The sequence below is a fragment of the Malania oleifera genome, chromosome 8 (assembly GCF_029873635.1).
Source record: "Malania oleifera isolate guangnan ecotype guangnan chromosome 8, ASM2987363v1, whole genome shotgun sequence".
Lineage (NCBI taxonomy): Eukaryota > Viridiplantae > Streptophyta > Magnoliopsida > Santalales > Ximeniaceae > Malania > Malania oleifera.
The window spans coordinates 35,019,075-35,033,167 of NC_080424.1; the positions used below are offsets into that span (position 1 = coordinate 35,019,075).

At 38.4% G+C, this 14,093-nt stretch overlaps 1 protein-coding gene across 2 annotated transcripts in view; it reads right to left on the reverse strand.

The window, feature by feature from the left end:
• The window catches only part of LOC131162106 (vacuolar protein sorting-associated protein 45 homolog), a 29,655-nt gene that overhangs the window by 2,299 nt on the left and 13,263 nt on the right, over positions 1-14,093 (reverse strand). For both annotated transcript variants that reach the window (XM_058118269.1, XM_058118268.1), the window contains exons 9-11: positions 6,174-6,329; positions 4,597-4,704; positions 4,399-4,520 (exon numbers count right to left, since the gene is read on the reverse strand). In XM_058118269.1, the coding sequence (XP_057974252.1) occupies positions 4,399-4,520; positions 4,597-4,704; positions 6,174-6,329 (386 nt within the window). The remainder of the gene's footprint in view (positions 1-4,398; positions 4,521-4,596; positions 4,705-6,173; positions 6,330-14,093) is intronic.

The window sequence follows — 14,093 nt, forward strand, 5'->3', positions numbered from 1 at the left end:
CAAATAACCAAAGGGTTGTACAGAACCACCCCTTTGGATTTTAGAAAGATAAGAAGTAATCTCTTCCTCTGGGACAGATTGAGGAGCTTGTATCACTGATCTAGAGTAATGAAAGTGCTTGCCAGACTCACTAGAGTGCTCAAACTCACTCAGGAGCCAAGCATCTGCATTGTACTGAGCAATTGTCCAGCTTCTGTTGATGTTGCTTGCAGATGAGGATGACAGGGCTGTGTACGAAACAAGCGCCGAACAGAACTACAGATATCCACCGACCAGGAGACCACCGTCCAAGCGTCGTGAGCGTCGTGAGGGAGCTTGATCCGTAACAGATACAACAGATCATGAAGGTGACCACCGTCCGAGCGTCGTGAGGTAGGTTGATCCGTCGGAACTACAGACATCCACCTCTACGGCTCTACCTCTGCGTCTCTGGAACGACCACCGTCCGAGCATCGTGAGGGGTATGGCGAGCTTCAGCTGGGCAGACAGGCAACTAGGCAATGGCGTTGGAAGATGGCATTGGCAATGGCGACTTGCCCTGCGGCGTACTGGCCCTGCTGGGCAGACGGGCAAGGGCGCATGGCAGTGGAGTGCAGGGCAGCAAGAGTGGAAATGTGGAGGAGTGGATAGGCAGCGCCGCAGCCGGCAGTGGAGCAAATAGGGTTTTATGTGTAAGGGACCAAGGATAATGTGTTTATATAGCACTTAACAAGCAAATAGATGGGTCAATTGGAGGAAGATGATAAATCAAATTTTAGAAGCTTTTTCTACTTATTAGTAATTATAGTTATAACAAAAATCTATAACCTTCAATTGCTAGAAAAATTGGATTAAAACTTATAATCTCTAATCATACAGTTAGACTTTGATTAGATATTTATGCTTTATATGATTACGCTATGACATAAATACGTTCCATCATTTATGTTTCATTATTTTCTGATTTCTTCGTTTTGATTAGATTTATATTCAACAAAGTAGCTGTAGTATAACATTCAACATGTTCAGTGTATGTTATGTGTACTTGATTGAAAATCATTTAAGACATTAGTATGTAAGATTTTGGAGTCAAAATGTGTGAATACATGGGAAAAGTTTGCTAATGCCATTAGTAAATTCACGGATGCAGGATCCATTATGCACTATGTAACATCTGAAAGGCCTGCGATTGATGCTGTTATGCAGAGCGCTGCAATTTTCGAAAATTATAAACAACAACAACAAACAACAATAAGTCTTTAGTCCCACTAGGTGGAGCCAGCTACATGAATCCTTTTTTTGCCAATTCACCCAAGCAAGAGCATTTTCCTCTATTAGATTAAGGGCTATTAAATCCTTCCTCACTACCTCATTCTAAGTTATTTTAGACCCACCCCTATCCCTTTCATACTAAAAACAATAACTCACTCCCTCCTCCTCACAGGTGCTCTACTAGGTCTGCATTTTAAATGTCCAAACCGTCTAAGTCGCCCCTCCCTTATCTTGTCTTCAATCAGTGCTATGCTTAAATTATTGCGTATATGCTCATTTTTTACTTTATCTTTTAACGTTATACCACTCATCCACTTTAACATTCACCTTTCAACAATTTTTACTTTTTACACATGTTGTTTCTTAGTTGCCCAACATTCTAAACCATAAGCATAGTCGGCCTTATAGCCATCTTATAAAACTTTCCTTTCAATTTTAAGTATATTCTATGATCACACAACACACCTAACGCCCTCCATTTTACCCAACCTGTCTTCTTCAATTCTCCCTTCCGCTTGCATAAAAGATCCAAGATATCTACATCTATTAGTGTTATTAATCTTTTGATTATCAAGTTTAATCTTCACTATTACTCCTTACATTACTAAGATTACATTTGAATCATTTGATATATTCTATCTTCTTCCTACTTATCCTAAACCATTTAGACTCTAATGTAACTCTCCAAAGTTCTAGCTTATATTCCACTCCACTCCTACTATCATCAATCAACACGATATCACCTACAAACAACATATACTAAGGGGTCTCATGTTGAATATTCTTAGTAAGTTCATCAATCACTAAAGTAAAAAGATAAGGACTCAAAGTAGAACCTTGATGTACAACTATTGTGATTGGAAAATCTCTAGATTCCCCTCCTACAGTCCTAACGCTATTCACAATTCTATTATACATATCCTCAATGACCTCAATATATCTACCATAAACCCCCTTCTTTTCTAAAACCCATCAAAGAACTTCCCTAGGTACTCTATCAAAAGCTTTCTCTAGATCAATAAAAACTATATGCAAGTCCCTTTTCTTCTTTTCCCTAAACTTTTTCATTAAGCTTCTTAAAAGATAAATAGCTTATGATGTTGATCTCCCAAGCATAAAACCAAATCATTTTCTGAAATTCTCATTTCTAATCATATTTTATGTTCAATTACTCTTTCCCATAATTTCATTGCATGGCTCATAATCTTAATTCCAAAATAGTTATTACAGTTTTGAATATCACATTTGTTTTTGTATAAAGGTACTAACGTACTTTTCCTCCATTCTTCTAACATTTTATTAATTTTTATAATAATGTTGAAAAGATTAGTTAACCAAATATTTCCTTTATCGCCTACACATTTACAAACCTTAATTAGTATTTTATCTAGTCTAATAGATTTCCTACCTTTCATTTTTTTTTTTAATGTAATCTTAACTTTAAGAACTCTTATTTTGCGAATAAATCTCCTATTTTTAGTCTTCTCCTCATTTGTCACTTCCAAGTTCAATATTTCATTATGGTTTTCATTAAACAACTTACTGAAGTATCTTCACCACCTCTCTTTTATTTCTTCTTCTCTAGTTAAGACATTATCGTTCTCCTCCTTTATACATTTTACATTACCTAAATCTTGGCATTTTCTTTCTCCAACTCTAGAGAGTTTATAAATGTCTTTTTCTCCTCCTTTTGTATCTAGTCTAGTATATAAGCTATCATAAGCTCTTTAGCATCACTACTAGTTCTTTTTCTTTTTTTTTTGCATTTTTTCTTGCTTTTTATATTTTTCAAGATTTTCTATATTTCTACAATTTTGTCATTTTTTATACCAAATTCTTTTTATCTTTAAAACTTTTTGGATATCTTGATCCCACCACCAACTTTCTTTACTAGCCAAGTATCTTCTTTTGGACTCACCTAAAACCTCTTTTGCTATCCTCCTTATGATAGAATTAACCATTTTTTACAACTATGCAATTTTATAAGTGCAGAACCTCCAAAAAAAGTTGACATATTTGATGACCGAGTAGACTACTTGGTTTGAGAAAAATCATCAATTATTACAGGTCAGTACTCATTTCTCGCATCAATTTACCATGAATTTCTTGGGATGTTTGAACACATCAAGAGTAGGCTCTTGATTAACAACTCTTCTTATTTCTGAATTTGTTAAGTATTGATAATAAATACTGAATTAGAAAAGCCATAACTACTAATGATTGTGTTCAGAAAAAGTGCTAATATAAGCATTCATAAAGAGGTGCTTGGGATCTCACTTTTATTATGTGTTGTGTGATTGTGTTGTGTGAAAATAACATTATTATATTTCTTAATAAATATGAAAGTGTTGTGTGAATATATGTTCCTTGATAATACTATTTCTTCTTAGTAAATTCTTCATTTGCTATCTCAAAAACAAAAAACAAAAACAAACACATTCCAATTAAAAACATTTTAATATGCAGTTATTAAATTATCTTAACATTTTAATTAATATTTGGTAAAAAACATTTTCAATATTTTCTAATTAAAAATTAATTGATAAATTTTAACATTCTCTAATTTAAAAATCAATTAGCATTTTAAATATTTTCTAACTAACAAAATAATTAAATTTTTTAATAAAAAATTTCCAATTAGTATTTGTAATTAAATTTTTTTTATATTTTCTAACTAACAATTAATTGAGATTTAAATTTTTTCATCTTAAAAAATTAATTAAAATGTTCAATTAATCATTTTAATAAATATTTAAATGCTGTCTAATTAACAAATTAATTAAATTTTCCAACAAATATATTTTAATTAACATTCAAATATTTTTTAATCAAAAAATCAATTAATATTTATTTTACCCCCAAAAATAGTAGTTTTGAAAAAGTACTGTTTGCAGTAAGTACTTATTTGGGTGCTAGCCAATAGGTAAAATTTCCATGAATTTAGAAGGCTCGTTGAACATTCCAAAATCAACCTCCCAAACATTTGCACAAAATGATACTATGCTTGAAATTTAAATGCCACAGATACATCCAAGAGGACACTACAGTGAATTTATGCCCAACTTGAAAAGAAATCCCACACAAAAGTCCAAAACTGCAAATAGAAGAGCAGGCAACATCCCAAGAAAAAAAATCATAGAAACAAACCTGCCCTGTTGAAAGTGATTTCCGACATATGGGTAGTCCACATCTCTCAACCGCCCCTTGGTGATGCTTTCCATAGTTTGGAACAGAAGAGGCTGGTGTTGCGTGTACACATTCTCAACCCCCTGAACAAAGATTGAAAACCAATACTTGAGAATCCAGAAACTAAATTGCCAAGAACATATAAGTTGGCAAACGAACCTTCAGCCCCCGAGCCATATTACGAGCAATATTCAGAAGATCTCGATTTCCATAAAGATCCCCAGTTCTCTTGTCAACACCAGCTTGCTTTAAGAGGAATTGGACAAGCTGTGATCATGATTGCCAATGTATCACAATCAATTAAATTCATCATTTAAAACAAAGCAGTGAATGCAAAAACATTCTTGACATGTTCTCAAGTCTGATTGAACCTTCCTTAAGGTTGCAAGAAAAAACTAAAACAGTAATGTTCAAAAAGAATAAATGCTATTAAGATAAGACAAAAGAATAAATATTATTAAGATTAAGCAATACAATATTTGATCACCAGATACCTTTAAAAAAACCAAACTAATAAACAAAGGAAAGAACAAAAAGACTGATAAAAGTTAACAAAGCCCTCCAATCTCTTTCCTTATCAACTAGCCACACCTCTCTAAACAAACCAGAAGCAAAGCATCAAAGAAAATCCAAAAAAGATTGCTCTACACCAGAGAAAAAGTGACACACTTCCACAGCGCCTTCCCCTCCTTCCTACCACAAAATCCTTTAAACCTCCAAGAAAAAAAATAAGGAAGAAGGGCACACCAAAAGGCCTGCGCCAAACACTCCAAGAAAAAGAACAATGCAAAAATGAATGTGCATTCATCTTGCCACACGGAAAACAAATAAAGATTAAGCAATACAATATTTGATCACCAGATACCTTTAAAAAACCAAACAAATAAACAAAGGAAAGAACAAAAAAACTGATAAAAGTTAACAAAGCCCTCCAATCTCTTTCCTCATCAACTAGCCACACCCCTCTAAATAAACCAGAAGCAAAGCATCAAAGAAAAGCCAAAAAAGATTGCTCTACACCAGAGAAAACGTGACACACTTCCACAGTGCCTTCCCCTCCTTCCTACCACAAAATCCTTTAAACCTCCAAGGAAAAAAATAAGGAAGAAGGGCACACCCAAAGATCCCCACACACCAAAATGCCTGCTCCAAATACTCCAAGAAAAAGAACAATGCAAAAATGAATGTGCATTCATCTTGCCACATGGAAAACAAATAAAGACAAATGCATCCAGAGAGGATGCTTGCGAAAGGCCTTCTAACCTAAAGTATATAATTGGTATGGATCCCACTAAGAAGGCCCTCATTTTAAAAGGAGTCTTTGCTTGCAAAATAAGTGTGTAAAGAATAAGATGATTAAAGAACGATTTGCAAGAAAAATCTACTGAGGCATCCAAGCTCCATGTTCTGTGGTCATGCCTGGAAGAATGAAAAAAACCAAGCACCCTATACAGTTGAACACAGTCAGCTGTTCAGCCTGTTCCTCTTCTTCAAATTTCTCCAAAAGTTCCCAAGAAATAATGTCCTCCTCAATTAGATTGAATTGATCAAAACAATACCTTCAAACATGTTCTAAAGGAAAAGATGCTCAATTTAATTAAAAAATTCACAAACAAAAATGATAAGAAATTTTCCAACCATAATCACCTACGAACATATAATTTTCTAGCCCACTCCCCTGTCTTTAAAAAAAATAAAAAAGTAAAAAATAAATGAAATTAGTTCAGTTCCATTACCCCAGGCTTGTACTTGGCAGATCGAGAAGCAAGTTTGTTGAAAAGCTGCATCAGTTGAACAGGACTCTCCTTCTCATAGCGCAAAGCATACAGCATTACCAGGCGCAAACGGTCAATATCTTGGACATTCTCAGTTTGTAAAAGGTTTGTCACAGCCTGAATAAAGCACATAAAATAAAAGGAGTTGAGGTCTAAATATTACATTTCCTCAGCTGCTATACTGAAGCAGCTGAGGTCCACCAGTTATCAGCAGTAATACTTGAACTAAAAAAGACATGCATTTTCAATACAACTCATATACCAACAACGTCTACGATACAAATTAAGCTCCAAAGTGAATCATAAAATAATATGGAATGTTGATCTAGTTCAATCCAATCATAAATTGGAAGATATTTCTGATCTTAGTAAAACATTAGATAGAATCTAACTTTTTCTTAAAGTTAAATAAAATGTAGAATTAATGTTCAATTATTCAACAAACAGAAAAACAGGTTCAATTACAATAAGAATAATACATTACTTGTTAATTTCCAATTCATTTTTTAGATAAATGTCATTTAAGTTACGCATTATAAAAGTAAAAAGAACAACATAGGGGAACAGTAACCATGATTCAATCATCTAATCTTGAGTAATACAGAAGCAGCAATGCTGTCAATTTTAAATTCAATCATGAAAAGAAACATACAAATACTGAGTCAATAATCACATCACATACAATTTTCAATGTCCATTAAAAAAAAAAAAAAACCCAGGAAAAGAAGAAGAAGAATGCTTTTGGACTTGCTAAAACTCCTAAAACATTCCTAATAAAACGACCATAAACAAGGAAAGTGCAAACCCAGTGCATGAAGATAAGGAAAAGAGACAATAAATGGAGATGAGAAGTCCAACCCAAAAAAAATAAAAAAAAAATAAAATAATAAAAAATAAAAATAAAAATAAACAATTAACCGAGGAATCCCCTCTTCAGTCCTTTTCCATCATAATTCACCTCACACTTTAAGTTAGCTAACTCCTTCTAACCCTTTTTAGCTCTGTTCTTGGACCCATCAAAACGCGTTTCATTTCCCCAAGATCACAAAACTTTAAATCCAAATTGTCCATAAGATCTTGAACTTCTAAATCCTTTCTTGAAGTCTCCTCCGCTGGTGTTGGTAAAAATATTCCACCCAAGCACTGCAAATCAATAACCAAAACATCATTATCAAAGATAGAAAATCACTCCAATCCTTCCAACGGGAGAGGATGTAAATATGATAAATCCCCTAGAACGTCACTGGAATCAGAAACATATCCATATTGTTCCCTAATTTCATCTAGCAGTAAACACCCACCACGATCAAACTCACTAAGATTGTCAGTTTCATTATCTGATAAATCGCCCCATTTCATCACCTCCTTTCCTTTGTCAACCCCATCACAAGTATTACCTGCCTTCTTAGCACACACGTATTCCACAATGCTTAACTCTCCTTTTAAATCCCTCTTTAAAATCTTTGGCACTACCTCACCAGAGTGCTTTCTCTTTTCTTCAGACAATTTCCTCATTTCTGCACCCATCATAGCAGCTTTCCAACAAGTATAAACCTTGGAACCCTTAAATTTATCAGACTAAAGGCCTGAGACATCAGCTATCCTGCCCAAAACACCATCACCTCTGTAAGCCTTGGCCGCACCATTGATGAGTCCCTACAATGCATGATTTAGACCCTCATTTACCTTTATTTATCCTTATTTTATTATGTAATTACTCAAAGTTATCATTGTTCAGAGCTATGCAAGGTTTGTTCGTCTTTTTAGGAAAAACAAGTTAAAACCAAAGAATTAGGCGTACGAGAAGCTAAAGGAGAATTTGGGGACACGCAAAGCTCAAATCAGATGCTCAATCAAACTCCTGAAGCTCTAGATCATCAAAGGAAAAGAAGACTTTGCTCGACCAAGGGGTGCGACTAGCAACCCAAGGGACGCCCAAGTCCTCACTAGCAGAATCCAAGGTTCAAACTAAGGAAGAATTGCTACAAGGGTCGACCAAGCCCTTGACCAAGTGACTCTCAAAGGCGACCACGTCGAGATACTGAGGCAGGACTGAAATCTAAAATACCAAGAGCCTCAACGATATGCTCGACTAGAGAGGCCATGAGGTGCGACTATGCCGAGTTCCTAAGATTCCCTCAAGTTCGAGATCCTGCAAGCCTCAACCATCAACTCGACTAGCAAGACCCCATGGCGCGACTGAGTCGACAATGCTGAAGATTCAAATCCCTGATTTCCCAAGAGAATCGACCAGGGTGCGCACAAGGAAGACATGGGAGCGACTAGGTCGACAGCGACGATCTTCTACGCGAGATATGCTGCAAACTTTCCTAAACTACGAAACAAACTTTGTAAACCTTAGAGCCTATAAATAATCGCTACGAACATGAGCTCAGGGTTCCCTTTTGGCCTCTCTTAGGTTAGTGTGAGACTTGAGACGTCATTGAGAGCCAAGTTAGAATAGGAGTAGAGTAGATTTCAATTCCTGTTTCGATGTGCACGAAGTGTCCGACAGCCTGTGACAACTGGCGGCGTTTGTATAATCTCCGTGTATATTACATGATCATTCTCTTGTTTCTTCTGGTGTTGGTGACAGACGTACTTAATACAAAGGATCGATCTTCTACTTGCTTTCTCTTTACTGCTTTCTTTTACATGCTTTCCTTTACCGCTTTTGATTTATTGCTTTAATGAATGATGAAAGGCTGCAGTAAGGAATAGTACTACTATTGTTTCAGTCAGGATAAGTAGTTGGCTATGGATACGCAGAGGTGTTCGTGATATTTAAGACAAGGTTTACTCTAGTTCCTGACCGTGCTCCTGACGGTTGATGCACCCTTGCTACCCTGCGCCCTCGTATGACCCTCTCCAGCTTTGGCCTGAGACGGCTCAGGTTAGTACTTTTATGTATTCCTAGTTGAACGTAATCAGAGGCAAGAAGTCCAGCACCTGATTTATAATCTCAGCACTGCTTTGTACAAGTAGGGTAATATAGTTTTTACTTGCTTTCCTGTAATTGGTTAGATTTCACCCATTGCAAAATATCATCTTTTTATCTTTCTTTTTACACAAGGCATTAATAAACTGATTGAGAAAAGGTTTACAACTCCATAGTTTAGTCCCAGTGGATCGACACCCGACTTCCCCACTTTCTACTAAACTTGGGAATAGTTAGGTTTTATAAATATTATTTTTGGTAGTTAAGGACCCAAGCCTTAGCAAGCCAACCAAATTTTAGCGTCATTGCCGGGGAATAAGGTACGGTTTTTATTTTCTTTGTTACATATTGAAGTCTGACTCTTTGTGCTTAAAAGTGTGTATGTTTAGTCTGCGTTCTTTGGAACCTGAAATAATTCTCATAGATCCCGAGATTAAAAAATCTCGTAGGTCCCTTAGGAAACCTATCTCTAATCTAGAGAAAGACAAGTCGTCTGAACTAAAAGCCATAGCCAAAAATAACCCACCAGTTCCCGCTGAACAAATCCCGGAACCCCGAACTCCTTGCCTACTTGTGGTAGGAGAGCAACCCCTTCGGCCTCTTAGGGACTACTTTGTGCCTAATGCATACACATCGTCGTCTTGCATTCAGTTCCGAATGTTCAGGAGTCACAATTCAAGATAAAGACTTCGATCATCTCGATGCTGCCCACCTTTAATGGAAACTCCACTGAAAATCCTTATCAGCACCTGGATGAGTTCTTGGAGATCTGCTCCACCATCCGTATACCTAATTTTAGTGATGACGCCCTTCGCCTTATGCTCTTTCCATTCTCTCTGAAGAATAAGGTTAAATATTGGTTGACGTCCTTAGAGCTAAACTCGGTGACCAATTGGGCCACCATGCAGCTTGAATTCTTAAAAAGGTACTTCCCAATTGGGAAAACTAACCAGCTGCAAAGGGCAATCACAAGTTTCACACAAACGGATGGGGAATTTTTCTTTGAGACCTGGGGACATTTTAGGGACCTACTTTGTAAATGTCCACATCATCAAGACCCCAAGTGACAATTAGTACAAACCTTTTACAAAGGGTTAGCCGAGAAAGATAGGTCCATGGTTGATGCCTCGTGCGGAGGTATTTTCCTCACAATGCACGAGAATGAGGCATGGATTCTCTTCGAGAACCTAGCTAAGAATTCTTGGCAGCATATGGCTACTGCGTATAGACCCCTCAACCCATCCACTTCTAAACCTAAGGGAGTTTACGAGTTGGCTACAAACCATGACCTAGGCCCTACCCTACACTATATATCCAAAAAGTTAGATCAGTGCTTGTCCTTAGGACCGCAATCACATACAATGGCGTGTGCAGAGTTTTGTACAATCTGCTCTGATCCTTCTCATAGATGTTTTAAGTGCCCACACGCGTCTTCCCAGCCTGAGCTTGTGCAAGAGAAAGTGAAAGCCACCCACAATTGGTATGATAGGTCGTCTAACGACCCCTATTCTAATACCTACAACTCTGGGTGGAAACAACATCCCAACTTCTCTTAGAGGCCGAAGCTCCGAGTTTCCAATCCCAAAGACCTCCACAAGCCCCTAATGCTCCACCTCCTCGCACATACCAAAATTTTCAAAATCATCCTGATTCAGCCCTCAAATCTTCAACATTTCAGCAGTCGTCTCCCTCTCAGCCTAAGTATGACACATTTCAAGAGACGGTGTTGAAAGCCCTTAAAAACATTGAGGCTGATTGTCAAATAGATCGGCAACTCTTTCATTCCCACTCCCAGTCCATCGCAAAGTTAGAAGCCACCCTAGGGCAACTAGCTACCTCTTTGAATCAGAGAGATAAAGGAAAATTGTCAAGTTAGCCTTTAGTGAACCCAAAGAGACAATAGGGGGTAGAATGTGAACCGGACGCTGGTCCCTCATCATACCCTGAGCAAGCCCAAGCGGTGACCACTATCCAAAGTGGTAGGATGACAGATAATGAAACCAAGGAGCAATTGAGCGAGGGAGAGAATGAGGAAGAAAATAGAGTAGCACCCAATGCTGATTCTTGCACCTTATTTTCCTCTAGTTTAGAACATAAGCCCCTTATCCCCACACCTGCCACTGGAAGGACCAAAGCTCACTTCACCCCTCATAGGGCATTTCATGTCCCTCCAGTAGCACATCCTGCAGCCCCTCTTACACCTTCTAAGGAAAGAGGCCTCAACTAAGTCCATCTGGGACATGTATAAGCAACTAAGGGTTGACAAGTCTCTCCTAGATGGCACCATGCAATCACCTGCGTTCAAAGAGTTCCTTAAGGACTTATCAACGTAGGAGCAAGAGTCAAGGGTGCACATGGACGAATTGGTTAAGCAAGCCGAGCACATGAGCTCAATGATATTAGGGCACCTCGTCCCTAAGCTAAAAGACCCCAATTCACCCACTATTTCATTTATAATTGGCGATCACGCCATTGATGGGGCTCTCTTAGATTTAGGGGCAAGCGTTAACATCCTATCGTACTCAGCCTACCAAAAACTCAACCTCGGGAAGCTGCAGCCCACTCCGATCACATTATGTCTTGCTGATCAATCTCTAAAGAAAATCCAAGGTGTGGTAGAAGATGTAATAGTCAAGGTGGAAAAGTTCCATTACCCAGTAGATTTCGTTATCTTAGATATGAAACCCTCCACGAATCTAATCCCTATCCTTTTGGGACGACCATTCTTAGCCACGGCTAACGCCTGCATTCAATGCAGGGCAGGGATTATGGATATCTTCTTGGGTCATAGACAGCTTAGGCTGAATATATTTAATACTTCCCAACATCCATTTAAAACCATCCAAGCTGTGGATGAGGACTTGCTTGATAAAATTGTTGGGGAAGTAGCTTCCTCAATTTTGTGGAGGGATCATTGGGATAGTGCACTTCAGTCTGAGCATCCCTTCACCACTGAAGTAGGAGACCTTTACGAACAACCTGCTGCAAATCATGATTTGGTCTCCCGTTCAGAGAAAAAGTTGGGAGTATTCAACACCAGGTGTGATGAGGAAAAAGGGGAGGCCAATTTTAACTTTGAACGGGGATGAGTTCGAGAAGAGCTTAAGTGCTTCAAGCTGAAGATGGTAAAATTAGCACTTCCGGGAAGCAACCCGAGAATTTTTCTTTTCTTTTTGAGTCCATAGGATGTAAATAGTAGACTAAATATTAGAGTCTTTATGTTAAGTAAGGTTTAAGTTGGGGGTGCGATTAGAGGGGCGACCATCCCACACTAAGGCGACCAGGTCTAGCCCAGGCCTGTTCTGATAATTGAAAATACAGAGAGGTTCGACCATGCCCGCGACCAGCACTGCGATTGGACGCGACCTAGTCAGGAAGGTCAAAATTCATTTAAAAACCTGCTTCATCCTTAACTCTTCATCTCCCGCTCTTACCACCTCCCTTCAACCTCGTTGAATTCCCTTCCATCACTCTCACCACACGGCACCATATTTATCGTCGTTCCCCCTGCTCAGCACCGATTGGGTTCCCTCGACAATGTCATCTCCACCAGTCTCGGGGCATGTTTCATCACCAGCATCTTCCCCGAACTCGTCCCAAGCTTCTTCCCAACCTCCTGCCCAACGTCTATGCTTCAGGTTCTGCCAAGAAGAGGAGCTCTTTCACGGGAATAGCATATTCCAACCCAAGCCAAGAACGCAATTCGGATTTCTCGCAGGCAACTTCGAGCTGTGCCTCAAAGGGGGTCCTTTTCAGGAGGTCGACCGTACTTAAGTGGTGCTCAAGAAGAGATACGGACACCAAGGGCAATCCCTACAAATAAACAGCCACTAGCATCCTCCAACATCCGTCCACCTGCACAACCTTCGGAGGCTAACCCGGAGTTTCAGGGGGAGCAGTTTCCCCATCCACTGCCATTCCACGCATTCAATCCCATGCTGCCATATGATCCACGCAATCCACCTTCCCCTCCCACTCTAGTCTTGCGTCATCTGATGGAGGAAATGACCCAAGCTTACTACGCTGCCAAGGCGGAAGAAATCTCATCTTACTCCGATTCAGACTCCTTTTCTAACTCCGATTAGGATGAGTTTAGAGCCAACCACTTCAGTTTCTTTTTTGTGCCCTCAACATATGCAATGTGCTGCTGAGGCACACGTGATTTTTTTTTTTTTTTTTTTTTTCTTTTGTTTTCCTTTTCCATCACCATGTTTTTGCTTACTATTGTACTACTCAAATCACATTGTACTGATTTCTGAATATCAATGAAATAACATAGTGTTTTTGGTCTCCTGGTCTCTGTGCAACAGTGTGGTCTTGCATGCATGTTTCTGGAATTATATGTGTTGATGTAGGTACACCTTTTGATCCTCATTTCACTCTGCAGTGTGTTTCTTTTTTCTTAACTCCCAGATTCTCTCTTTCACCACTTTAGTGAGGACACTGAAGTTCTATGTTGGGGGTAGGGTGTAGGTAACACTGCATGGCACCTTTTAGCACAAAATGACAAAAATTTAAATTTTTTAGTGAACACTTGGAATATGCCATGATTAACATTAATTTACACCATTTACATACTTGCATATAACCAAGAAGTTACATGTTTAGGCCCATCACTAACATGACCCTGTTATGCTCCCTGACAATGTAGTGGGTCATCTATGTTTAGTTTCCCTTTATATGGCTAATCTAGGGACCGCAACTCTATGTAGGTTGACTAGTGGTTCATTTGTGTTAATTTGGCTATATAAACTCATGTATCTACATGGTATTTCATGAGGCTAAAAACACACGTTCACGTGACTCGTAGCACTTAGGGGTCCTTGAGAGCACCGAGAGAGCACTCGTGGCAACTATGACACCTTGTGAGGTACTGTTGAGCTATTTTTTGTTCTTTTAAGTTTTGATGTCAACTCAGAGTTTTTGAAACTCAACTTTCCCTT